This window comes from Fundulus heteroclitus, chromosome 4 (assembly GCF_011125445.2).
Source record: "Fundulus heteroclitus isolate FHET01 chromosome 4, MU-UCD_Fhet_4.1, whole genome shotgun sequence".
Taxonomy (NCBI): Eukaryota; Metazoa; Chordata; class Actinopteri; order Cyprinodontiformes; family Fundulidae; genus Fundulus; species Fundulus heteroclitus.
The window spans coordinates 2,010,174-2,023,846 of record NC_046364.1 but is presented as its reverse complement, the minus strand read 5'-3'; the positions used below and the strand labels follow the sequence as shown (position 1 = coordinate 2,023,846).

At 43.3% G+C, this 13,673-nt stretch overlaps 1 protein-coding gene across 7 annotated transcripts in view; it reads left to right on the top strand.

Annotated features, from left to right (window-relative positions):
• LOC105937705 (SH3 and multiple ankyrin repeat domains protein 2) overlaps window positions 1-13,673 on the top strand; it is a 308,586-nt gene that overhangs the window by 202,544 nt on the left and 92,369 nt on the right. For all 7 annotated transcript variants that reach the window (XM_036135850.1, XM_036135847.1, XM_036135849.1 and 4 more), the window contains one exon: window positions 12,064-12,493. In XM_036135850.1, coding sequence (XP_035991743.1) covers window positions 12,064-12,493 — 430 coding nt within the window. The remainder of the gene's footprint in view (window positions 1-12,063; window positions 12,494-13,673) is intronic.

Here is a 13,673-nt window from a genome sequence, read left to right as displayed (position 1 = left end):
TAACATTGCGCTTCAAGGAACGCAGCTCTGAATTAAACCAAGGAGCCAGCTTCCTGTGAATAATCACCTTCTTTTTCAAGGGAGCTACATTGTCTAATGCAGAACGCAATGAGGAAGTCACATTGTTAGCAAAGGTATCGATTTGTGAATGGGAAGAAACAGCAATGCTGCCATCTACAGGGCATTTCTGCAATACTGAGGATATTAAGAAGGGGACAGACTCTTTAAGTTTTGATACAGCATTATCCGATAAAAATCTACTATAATGGAACCCTCTTTTGGGGGTGGAGAATTCAGTTAGATTAAACTCAAATGTTATTAAAAAATGATCAGACAGGACAGGGTTGTGAGGAAATACTGTTAATTCTTCACAATCAATGCCATATGTCAGCACAAGGTCTAAAGTATGGAGCCGAGAGTGCGTCGGTTCATGCACATTTTGAGCAAAACCAATTGAATCTAGGATAGTTTTAAAGGCTACACTAAGGTTATCACATTCAGTGTCAACATGGATGTTAAAATCACCCACTATAATAACCTTATCAGTATTTAACACCAAATCAGATAAGAAATCTGACAACTCATCCAAAAACTGAGTGTAAGGGCCTGGTGGACGATACAAAACAACAAACAGAAGAGGTTTTATTGCTTTGCAGTTTGGATGAGGGAAACTGAGGGTTAAATGTTCAAAAGAACTGTAATTATTAGTTGGCCTGGGACTAGTTAATAAATCAGACTGAAAGATAGTTGCCACTCCTCCTCCTCTTCCCACAGATCTGGGAATGTGGAAATTTGAATAACTGGAGGGGGTTGACTCATTTATACTAACGTAGTCCTCTTGTAGCCAGGTTTCTGTGAGACAAAACAAATCAATCTGATTATCAGAAATTAATTCATTAACTAACAAAGTCTTTGGAGGGAGAGACCTTATATTTAATAGACCACATTTTATTATTTTATTTTTAGGTTCAAGGTGAACCATATTGATTTTTATTAGGTTTTTATGATTTGTTCCTTTTAGATCAGTTTTTGATCTGTTAAGTTTTGGCCGTGGGAAAGACACCGTCTCAATAGGATAATGGGTGGGTAACAGTACAGAAGCTGCAGAGAGGTGTGTTAAACTACGGCTCTGCTTCCTGGTCTGGACCCTGGGTTGTCAGCGTTTAGGAGAACTAATAAATCCGGCCAGATTTCTAGAAAGAAGAGCAGCACCATCCAAAGTAGGATGGATGCCGTCTCTCCGGATCAGACCAGGTTTTCCCCAGAAAGTTCTCCAGTTATCAATGTAGCCCACGTCGTTTTCTGGACACCACCTAGACAACCAGCGGTTGAATGATGACATGCGGCTAAACATGTCATCACTGGTCAGATCAGGCAGGGGACCAGAGAAAATTACGGAGTCCGACATAGTTTTAGCAAACTCACAAACCGAAGCAACACCAACTTTGGTGACCTCTGATCGGCGTGACCGGGTGTCATTACCGCCAGCGTGAATAACAATTTTGCGGTATTTACGCTTATCCTTAGCCAGTAGTTTTAGGTAGGATTCTATGTCGCCTGTTCTGGCCCCTGGTAGGCATTTAACTATGGTCCCTGGTTTCTTTAGTGCCACATTTCTCATTATGGAGCTGCCAATGATTAAGGTCGGCTCCTCGGCGAGATTGTCGCTCAGAGGGGAAAATTTATTAGAAACGCAGATGGATTGGTGGTGATCTGGGGTCTGTAATCTAGAGCTATGCTTCCTACGAACTGTCACCCAGCCAGCCTGGTTACCAGGCTGCTCGGGTGCTACTGCTTTAGGTTCGCTACGTGAAGTTACTCTATGCGGCTCCGCGCTAGCAAAAGAGCGGCTATCAGCTGGTTTTTCAACAGCACGGAGCCGGGTCTCCAATTCTGACACCCTCGCCTCCAAAGCTACAAAAACACTACATTTATTACATGTACCATCATCACTATAGGAGGCAGAGGAATAACTGAACATCTGACACAGACAGCAGCACATAGGAGACTTAGTCAGACACGGAGAAGCCATTATGAGGCTAAGGCTTGGCTAGCGCTAGGCTAACGCTAGGCTAAAGCTAGGCTAACGCCCTATTATCACGCCAAAGAACAAACCGTGTGAAACACGAGGAGTTCCCAAACGTGATGAGCAGCCACAGACAATGTTTTAAAAGTGCTTATGTTTGGAAACAGATGTTACAGCAAAGAGGTTTAAAGATAAAAAGCGAGAGAGCCTGGAGCAAAGCTCCGTCGTTCACACAGCAACAACAGGAAGTGACAGAATACGCCTTACCGCAAACAGGAAGTCCGCGAGCCAATCAAAAAGTGCCTTGAGACGACATGTTGTGAATCGGTGCTATATAAATAAAATGTAATTGAATTGAACTTTGGACTGTGAGTTCAATCAGTCACACTGACCTGATTTGATTTCTTCGTTTAATTTTATTTTCTTGATACTTTAACGTTTTTCATAGATCCAGATAAAGCGCCTAATTTAGATTTAAAGAAAGAACTGCTGATAAGAAAAAGCAGAAACAAATCAGCAGTTTCCAGAACTTGAGCCACATGTTTTCATAATGATAAGAATAATACGACTATGGACTGGTTTATGTAAAATAATACCAAATGGATCATGTTCCACCCTGGAAGTTTTAAATGCATCTGTAATCCGCGCCATTAGCAGGTTTAAACCACTGAGGTGGTAAAGGTCTGCAGAGAGTTGTTTTTACTGGTGTGGTCATTTACTAATGAGAAACCTTTTTATAGGCCATCAACTAAGACTAAACCATCTGATTTTACACAGAGAGTTTTGGAGAACTGTTTTCTAAATGCTGAAAGATTTAAAGGGGTTTCTGGGATTTTTGTGTCGGTCCAATCGTTATCTATGCTCGATCTATTTCATCAAGCAAAACATTTAAGATTTCTTTGCGTGTGTGGATTGCTTGGTTTGTTACCGACATCTGGTGTGAATTTTAATAACCTGGAACTTTGCTTCACTTTTTCCTCAGTTACAGCCTATTTTTTACTTCAGTCTCATTAAAACTTTGTCCTGAGGTTGAAATAGTACCAGAGCGAGGCTTGGTACCAGAACTCCATAACTAGTACTCACATATCTAGTGGTGCTTTAAATGAAGTACAAGGGACAAATAACCTCTGCGGAAGCCTCAGAGTGTCAAAATGTGACAATCTGAAACTTGTCCTACATGCATTAGCTACTAGCTAATAGCTAGAGTCATCGTGTGAAATGGCTTTTGGCACTGTTGCCAAGTCCGCTTGTTTTTTATTTTATTTTAAAAATGACTTGTAAATTCCATGAGTCATGTTTCTTTGGGCTCATTTCTGACAGTTCAGTCACTTATTTCGGCTCTAAAAAAGCGACTATAAACACGAGTAAAGAGACCCGCTCTCGCTGCTGCACTCCAGACGGCATGATCCGGTCAGCTCAAATATCCCTCCGCCCTTCCACATCCTGCCTGAGAGGAAGAGAGAAGACAAACTAGTCATTTCTGCTGGGAGGACAGAGTAGCTGCTGGCCCACACTTCCCTGTTTCTAACATAAATGTCACTGTTTTATTTAATCAGCTTACGTGTACAGCAGGAAGCTGCAACCTCCGCTCCACCTGGTAATAATAGCTGCACCGATATAGACTCTAATTTCTTCCAGTTATTACTTTTTCTTTGGTTACTCTGTCTTCCTTCTCACTAGGCAGAGAGTATGGATGGTCCTCCATTTTAACAGAAAACAGCAAATAGAGTGATCTACGGTCGTCTTTGCTTGTTTAAACTCTTCCTCCACTGACAGCAGATCTTCATTTAGAAGACAGATAGAGGAAAACGTGTCTGGCTGACAAGTTTTCCCCTTTCAGCTTCTGAAATCAGAAATAACGACATGGTGCCTCCCAGTGGGTGCACTGACACCTATGTATTTATAAACTACTAATTCTAAGTTATGAGAACGCTTACATTTTATATGAGAGGTTGTTAGACTTTGCCAGAATATGTATTTAGAAAAGATTGATTTTTGCTAATTAAAAGCCAAATTAGTTACACACTGTCCCCTTAAAGAAGAGAAAAATAAAAATTTAAAACCTGCAGCCAGTGTAGGGAGGACTTAACAGGGGTGATGAGCTCAGCTCTGGAGGTGTCAGTTAAAAGACCTGCAGCCACATTTTGGACCAAGTGAAGCCTGTTGAGAGACACAGACATAAAAAAAGCATTACAGTCAACTCGATCGATTCTGGGGCTGAGAAAAGAACGATCAGCCGCTTATGATCGGCGTGATTTATAAAAGGTTTATCTGTGGCTTAAAGGCGAAGGTGGACAAGCTTGATTTGACATCTACAGCTGCAGGAGCCATGCACCTGGTGGATTGGACGCTGGTCAGGTGTGGGTGCAGAGCGCCTTCCTGCACATTTAGCTGTTGCTCTTTTCACAGATGAAGAAACCTTTCAAGTTGCTTCTCGTAGTTAACACAGTTGATCAAGCTTCTCCACGGCAGAAAAACGCAGCATCCGTTGGTATTATTGAAGGGGAGAAATGGTTCACTCATCTTTTTGATCTTTTTTTACATGTTCCTGGAAGCTACTATGCTAGTTTTTCTAAATGTTGCTTGATGCGGGTTCTTGGTTCTTTTTTCTGGGTGAGATGTAACCCAGCATGGAGAACACACATGCCTCAGGAACGAGCTCAGACACGGTCGCTCTGAAATGTGGAGCTCATTAGCTGTTAGCACCTCATCAACACGTCTGCAGCAGGCAGAGGGAGGGAGGGAGGGAGGGAGGCTTCAGATATTAGTCTGGCCAAGTGATGATGATGAAGATGATGATGATGATGATTCATCCGATCCCCCTTCAGATGTCCGGCCGGTCTGCAGACGAAGAGCAGGAGCTACAGTGCAGCCAGCAGGCCTCTCATTACGGCTGTTTTATTCAACCCTTTGTGGCTGCAGGCTTCAGAACTGCTCTAGCTTCTGGGCTTCTAACAGAGGGAGGTGCCACAGCCTGGCTCCGGTTCTGGTTCTGTGTGAGGGGGCCGTGGAGGCAGAAGGAGAGTTAACACTCGTGTAATCCTTATAATCACTCTAATGATGCTGAGATGAAGAGCAGTGGCCGGCAGCTGGGGCCAGTCAGCAGTCTGAGATCTGCTGCCAGAGACACACTAAAGTGCTTTAGTGTTTACAGAACTTTATGAAGTCCATTCTCAGAAGGATGTTTGCTTGTTGAATCGCTTAGCTCTGATCTGAAAATCATTTGGGCATGAAAAGGCTCCTAAACGCAAAGGATGGCTAACGCAGCAGATAGGCTTCCTGTGCTCAGCTTTGGTAAGCAGGACAGTGTGGCTCTAGCTCTGTGGTTGCTTTACAGTAAAGGAGCAGAAGAGAAATCTTTCCTTCACTCTTCTATGTGTTGTTTTCACTCCATCGATGTGAGAAACCTGCAGCTCAGGTTGATTAATCCCGGTTCTGGGGGGCTTTACTCTGAACCGAGGTCTTTAAAGTTCCCACGACTCCAGTTTAGCCAATAAATGTTCTAACTGTGGCCGTGTAAGTTAAAGTGAAATATAATGATGATAAAAAAGAGACTAACCTTTTTATTGTGTAGTACATGCAGTTGCTCACTAAAGAGTTACTAAAGGGCGTGTGTAAGCGTGAATCAGTGCAGGCTTTATCTGCACAGATGTTAATGTCGGAATAACCTTCAGTTTTCACGTTGGGGAGAGAAATCTATTTTTTATGGCGTAAAACTGGTCAGTTGAACAATTTTGCATTATTTATACTAGTTGTTTTTAAATCCTGAAATCCTCAAACAGCTTTTCAGGTAGATGTTGAGTTTTCTTTACTTTCTTTACTAGAATACTGTAAAAAGTCCAGCATTTTTCTTCCTCATTTCAGAAAATTAATTTGTATTTAATATAGATTATTTACACACAAAGAGAAATATTTAAAGCCTTTATTTCTTGATTGGGTTGCAGATTACAAAAAAAAAACTAAAATCAACGTCTCAGAAAATTTGAATATTGTGGAAAAGTTAAATATTGGAAACTTATGTCGTCACATCCTAATCAGCCAGGAAACCTCAAACACCTGCAGACGTTTTTGGGTCAGTGGGCGACGACATCATGGGGAAGACAGCTGACTGGACAAATGTCCAGAAGACGGTCGTTGACCTCCTCCACAGGTGAGATAAGCCACAGAGGGTCTTTGCTGAAGAAGCTGGTTGTTCACAAAGTGCTGGGTCAAAGCATACCCACAGAAAGTTGAGTGGAAGGAAAAAGTCTGGTAGTAAAAGGTGCATCAGCTAAACTGGACTGTTGCTTGGTGGTCCAAAGTCCTCTTTTCACTTTTTATTTGGAAATCAAGATCCCAAAATCCAGAGTGAAGTTTCCACAGTTCCCCAGCTGGATGATAAATCCATTTAATCAATTAATTCAAATTTACAATTTAGAGATTTAATTTGTAGAATTTGGGATTTTATTTTCCATGATTTAGCTTCCATGAAGACAATAATGTATTTTTTTTTACCATAATTCGAGGCACTTTAATTTACTTATTTACTTATTTTTTTAAAGTTGGTTTTAAGTTCCACCAGTGAAGCCTGTTCTCAGCTCATCGTGTAAAACCACTAGCAGCAAACATTTAGTTATATTTTCTTTGTTTACAACGCTTTTACCGGCATGTTTCACAGCTTGTATTTAGTTGCACTTTGAGTTCAGATGAAATGTTCGACATAAAAGCACGTTTTTAACATAATAAGCCAATCAGCTCTCTCTGTTTCCACCTTCTTCCTTCTTCAGACTCTGAGGCTCGCTAAAAGTCCTCCTCACTGACATTTTCCACTTTAGGAGCATCTCTGAGATGCTTTGTGAATAACGTTTATCTTAACGAGGTAAAATTCTAAGAAAAATCTTTTTAGTCTGAGGATTCGTTGTGAATACGGGTCCAGATCTTTACCCTCAGGGAATTGGTGAGGCATCACGGGAGTGTGCTTCTCCGGTCTACGTGTGTTCTGTGGATCTGGAGAAGGCTTATGACGGTGTTAGTATGGGTTATCTGAGCGGCTTTTTACAGTCCTGCACGCCCAAAGCTAGAGCTGGGCTCACATTCTCAGCACCAAGTCAGAGCTGCTCCCAGTGGGTGTTGGACTCAGCTGTCCTTGTCATGGCGTCCATAAACAGGATCTCAAAGGGTAGCCGTGAAGAGTCTGGTCTGAGAACCTCAGGATCACAGCTTTGCCTTTTGCAGATGATGTGGTTGTGTTAGCGCAGGGGTCGGGAATCTTTTTGACTCAGAGAGCCATGAAAGCAAAAAATCTGGAAATTCATTTCAGTGAGAGCCAATAGGGTAGTTCACGCGTGACGTCACATGTGACGTCACGCGTCACGACGTCCGCACTACTTCCGGGTCCCGCTTGTAGGCAAACACAGGACTGTTCTCGCATTCTATAATTACAAAACGGGTGAATTAGAGCGTACTTTTAGTTAGTTTATTTTCGAAATGTAAACAGTGCCTACGACTTGTTGTGCTCCCGGTTGCACACAGAGGCATTCCAAATCGTTGGATGTACGTTTCTTTCGTTTACCGAAGGACGAAGAAAGACAAAAGAAATGGATATTTTCAATGAAGAAAGACCCAGGCACACGATCCCAGTCGACTGGGGGAGCCATCACACCCCGACAGAATGTGCAGTCTACACTTCATCTCCGGTAAATACAACTTAATTTTGCACTGGTCATTGTTCTACTGAAATAGCGGCGGAGGGGAGGTAGCTATCGCTAGACGGGGCCGGGAGAAGCAGAGCCGCAGACTGCAGCTGCGCTCTGCCTCTCCCGGCGGCTGCATTATGCCCTGGTTTACGCGCGCCAGTACTTCTGTGTTTCCGCTGCAACGTTGCCGACACCTTCACCCATTTTAATAAGACAAAAACACCTAAATAATCCTTTGTGAACAATTTTTTTTAACCTACCGGGCGGGTCTTCCTCTCTGCTGATGAGCGGTCTGTGTCCGTGAACATCCATCCATTTTCTGACCCGCTTAATCCCTCATGGGGTCGCGGGGGTTTCTGGTGCCTATGTCGCGATATCAACCATCAACTTACTCTTAAAACGATCTTGTGATACGTTATCTAAAGAAGAAAAATACGTCGAGAACTTGTCGTTTCCTTTGTTTGCGCCCGCCTTCCGTCTTCCAGTCCGGCGCGCATGCGCGAAAAACCCGGATGAAAACAATAGCGGTGATATTTTGTTTTATCTGCGAGCCAGATGAAATTATCAAAAGAGCCATAACTGGCTCGCGAGCCATACGTTCCCGACCCCTGTGTTAGCGTCTTCAATCTATGACTTCCAGCGCACACTGGAGCGGTTCACTGCCGAGCGTGAAGTGACCAGGATGAGAGTCAGCTCCTCTGAGTCTGAGGCCATGGTCCACGACCGGAAAAAAGGTGGATCAGGCAATACTCCCAATACCACTACCCATCACATACGCACGCGCCCGCATACACATAAAACACCAGCATCCCCTTGATCACGCAACTGATTTGCGTCACATGACACAAGACAAGCCAATCCATTTTTAGACACCAGAATTTATTGCTTTCTCATAGGCTGTGGTCCCTGAGCATGATAAATGTGTCTGCCATGTCATAATTAAAAACGGCACCAAATTTTTATTGAACTTTTTTTCTGACGTTCCAGCACACACGCCCCGGATTTATTTCCACTTACAATCATTATATTACAGCTAACACAATATTTACAGAATAAAAATACATTAAAAAGAAAAGTCAAACTCACCCCTGCTCTAAATATTCCCGAAAAAGTGTCTCCGTCTGTCATTATGCTGGATGAAGTCCCTATCCTCAAAGCATCCACTATGGTCAAAAGATCCCTGTGTGTGTGGGCGCACATCAAGCTATTTAGTCTTTTCTGGGTCATTGCTGATCTGAGATAGGTGTTGATACGACGGAGGGACGAGAAACACCTCTCAGCACCTGCAGTGGACACAGCCTTAAAGCTAACTAAGCTAACGAAGCAAACGAAGTAGCGGCGGTCATAAGCAGTGCGGAGGTGGCTTGCAATTATGTGGGAAAACTTTTGTTTACATCACATGACACAATCAGCCAATACATTTTTAGATGGGATGATTTATCACTTTCTCATTGGAGAATGATGCTGCTGCCATAGACTACTGTGCATTTGAAAAAAATAGCTATTGAATAATTTAATTTTATTTATATATATTATTTTACATGTTTGATCATCAAAAGTAGGTAGGGCCGCGGCCCTACTGGCCCTACCGGTTCCACGGTCCGTGTCTGCAGTAATGCTGGCTCTGACCCAATATGTTGCTGATGAAGATTCTCAGTCATCCAGGTCATGGTCATTCCAAAAAAGTTAAAAAACATTAAAAAACAAAACAACTGGACTTTTTTCTGAAGTTTGAAGACTTTAACGACTCCCCATTACTAAGGGGTGGACCTGTTTCGGTTGAATTTGCATGTTATCTAGGCCATTACAAGGCCTTTGCTGGGCAGTAGAATAAAGCTTTCTACTCCACATTACTCCAGACTTTTTTAATTGAGAAAGCTTCCTGGAGAGGAAGCGAAACGTCTTCAAACTTCGAGAAAAAAAAAAAAAAAAAAGTCCAATTGTTTTGTTTTTTGACCCAATATGTTGATGGATTTTTTGATTTTCTGGTCCGTCTAATTTCCGACCCTCGCCTACGGTCTAAAGGTCTGGATCAGGACCAAAAGAACGAGATCCTGGATACAAGCAGCTGAAATGAGTTTCCTCCAGAGGATGGCGGGCTCAGCCTTAGAGGGGGGGGGGGCGCTCTGTTTTCCAACGGGAGCTCAAAGTAGAGCCACTGCTTCTCCACATTGATGGGAGCCTATAGATGTGGTTTGGGCCTTTAATCAGAATGCCCACAGGGCGCCTCCCTTTGTAGGTTTTCTGATTCTGCCCTACTGTGAGGAGACCCCAGGAAGACCCAGAACTCTCTGGAGGGACAATATGTCCCATTTGGCCTGAGAACACCGTTGTGTCCCTCAGAATGAGCTGGAGGATGTCGCTGAGGAGAGAAAGGTCTGGCTTTCTATCCTGGATCCTAAGACAATGGATGGATGGGTTTTCAGGATATTCTGTTTTTCTAAGCTGTACCTGTACTTTTAACCAGCCGTCCTGCAACTACAGCTGTTTCTGTTGTGTTCATCACAGGATTACATGGCAGCAGGTTGAAATAGTGTCAGACATATCTCCGTTTTAAATTTGGCTCATGTTCCTTCTCCAGTTTTCCCCTGATTCCGACTGAAAAACAAAACAGCTGAACAATGAAGACGGTTGTTAAATATTGAGGCTGTTCAGAATTATACTGTAAGATTTTAAGTGTGATGTTCTCCTTAATATCTTTAATATCTAAGGGTTTGAAGTGAAGTATGACTTTTCATGTCTTCAGACAGCTTTCCTCTGAAATCTGCTTGATGCAAAGCAGCACAAGTAATGAACAAAGGCAGCTTTCATCAGAGGAATTAATAGAATTTGTACCAGAGGAAACGGAGGAAGCATTCATCTTTTTATTCAGGAGAGGGAACTATAATTTGTGGATAAGAAAACCATATCAGTTGCACATATTTTTCTTTGTGTTTTACTGTTTTGCATGAACTTAGTCATTTCGACAAGAAAGGAGACGCTTTTGAGATACTTTGGGATTTTTCTCCCCAGGATCCAACAGCTTGCAGAGCCACCTTTTCTCATTTAATTCTGTCACACCTTATTTTCTGTCAAAACTTAGCTGCTGTATTTGTGATCGTTGTTCTGATGACCCAGTTCAGCTGTCGGACACACTGACCCATAATTAACTCAAAGATGCTTCAGTGTACAGAGGAGTCTAATGACTGCAGTGCCACCTGGTCCTGTAGCTGCAGACGAGCCCAGATCACCATCCCTCCACCTCCATGCCTGACAGTCTGTTCCTTTGTGTTATATGCAGGGAAAAAACTATCTTATGGGGTTAATTCAATTCAGTTCAATTCAATTTTATTTATATAACGCCAATTCATGTATCATTTCATCTCAAGGCACTTTACAAAGTCAAATTAAATCAGATTATAAAGATTGGTCAAAAAATTTCCTATATAAGGAAACCCAGCAGGTTGCATCAAGTCTCTCCAAGCAGCATTCACTCCTCCTGAAAGAGCGTAGAGCCACAGTGGACAGTCGTCTGCATTGTTGATGGCTTTGCAGCAATCCCTCATACTGAGCATGCATGAAGCGACAGTGGAGAGGAAAACTCCCCTTTAACAGGGAGGAGAACCTCCAGCAGAACCAGAACCAGGCTCAGTGTGAACGCTCATCTGCCTCCACCCACTGGGGCTTAGAGAAGACAGAGCAGAGACACAGAAAGCACAGAAGCTCACATTGACCCAGGAGTACTTTCTATGTTAGATGGTAATAGAGGATGATCTGCCTCCACTGATGATGTCACAGCTAACAGAACACCAGCTTTGTTAAATCAAAGTTAAATCATTCTGCCTATAGAGTGAAAAGGCGTCCAAAGGACAGCATTTATTCAGAAGAAGCTCTGGAGGTTTAAATTTTTCTCCTTCAGCCCTTCTGAGCCACCAGACTGGTTCAGGGTCGTGACCTTTAACCTTTCCCTGCTGACTGAGGCCTTTTGGTCATTTCTCTGCTGGATCTGCGGGGACGTCCACCAATGGGAGGGCTGGCAGCTGTCTGAGACGTGCTCCTCTCTTCGTCTCTGCAGGATGAGGCAGGTCAGAGGGTTTGGAGATGATCTGCTAACTCTTCCCAGGCTGCTGGGCAGTAGTTGTTTTACTAAAGTGCTGGGGTCTTTCCATCTTGGTGATTTTTGATGATTTAACTCGCAGCTGAATTGTGCCGAGCAGAAAAGTGCTGAAGCTGATCTTTTATGGGGATTCTTACACTGGTGCGGATCAGTTAATGAACGCATTTGATCTGCTGCCTCCTTCTGCTGCTCTGAAGCAGCAGGACTCTCAGTATTTCTGCACGTTTGTTTAGTTTCTGTCGCTGAACGTCTCGTTTTCTTTGCAGTGCCTTTCCGCGAGGCTCCAGCCTACTCCAAGCGCCGGCGGGGTCCGTCCTCCGGCAGCGGAAACGGCCAGTCCCCGTCCTCGCTGTCAGCGCCACGGGTCCTCCTGCGCTCCAACAGCGACAACAACCTGTCTGTAAGCCAGTACCAGCAGCAGCACGGCTCTCCTGGAAACTGGACCCCCCATCTGCAGCAGCACCAACACGCCCAGACCCACCAACACAGGGCCCCCCAGCAGGGTCACTCGCAGCCTGGCTCCTCAGCTTTACACCGAAGCCTGTCCCCCCAGCTGGTCCAGCAGATGCCCAGCGGCAGCCCCAATGGCAACGTGGTGGTCCGCACTATGGGGAGGGGGGCCAGGAGCCGCTCACCCTCCCTCAGCCGGCTGGGGGAGGAGAACAGACGCGCTCAGACTGCGCAGCGGCAGCCCAGGTGAGTTCTGCCCGTAATCTCGTCACCGACGGCAGTAAAATACCATTTTTGGTGAACTCCATTAATTATTTAGGGTGTTTCTATGGCGCTGAGCTCCTCCACTTAGGTCCGTGTCGGTCAGCCGGCTTCAAATGGAAAAACGAAAAAAGGAAAGGACACACGAATGAGGTTTAGCAGTTGATAAGGTTGCTCAATTATATTTAATTATGAAAAATCAGTCTCATGAAATAAAATTGATCAGTCTGTTATTAATTGCTGATTAATCTGAAGGGTCAGTTCTTCAGGGGCACTGATTGCTGACCTTACTGAAAGGAACCACATTCATGTCGTTCTGCCCAGCAGCCTCAAATTAAAACGGAGACCTTGGAGCAACAAGGTCCCTGGTCCGAATCCCACCCTGGGGGCCTTTTTCATTGGGGTTTGAATATTCCCCGTGTGCATGCATGGGTTCCAGCTGATTGGTTAATTGAGCCATCCAGTGAACCTGCAATGATAGTCACAGGAAGCCGAAGTTAAAAGTTAAAACTGAGGGATTATTAAAAGTTATCAGCTGTAGAACCGGTAATGACTGAAAGTAGAAGTTTTTACTGTCGTATCTTAGTCTCTGTAGTTCATGTGTTAAAAATTTGCAATATTCATATCGGAACAGACAGTTTGGAGAGCAATAGCTGTCGGCTAATATATTCCAAGAGTTATGAACTCACATTTTTCATGCTAAGGTAATATTCAGTCTCGGGGCAGCAGATGTTCACACCGGACACTAATGACATGCTTAAAATGCTAAAGGTCACGGAGTGATGGAAGCACAGAGGAGACAGAGAGCAAAGAGGATAATAGAAATATATTGCAACTGATATTGCAGGATTTTCTGATATTGAAGATGTCCCCATAGCCCTGTCTGCTGCGCTGATCTCACTATTAGCTTTCACAATTTCTAATGTATTCGAGGTTTATTTCTACTCTTTGTGGTCCTCAGTTGTGACATCCAGTTAATAATTTAGTAATTTCTCTCTTTAAAACTAACTGCAAATAAGTTTAAATTATATTATTTTGATGTTTTTCTACTTTTGCTGTTTTTTTTGGGATTAATCTTATTACGTATGTAATATGTATGTTATATATATATTTATATATATATATATATATATATATATATATATATATATATATATATATATAT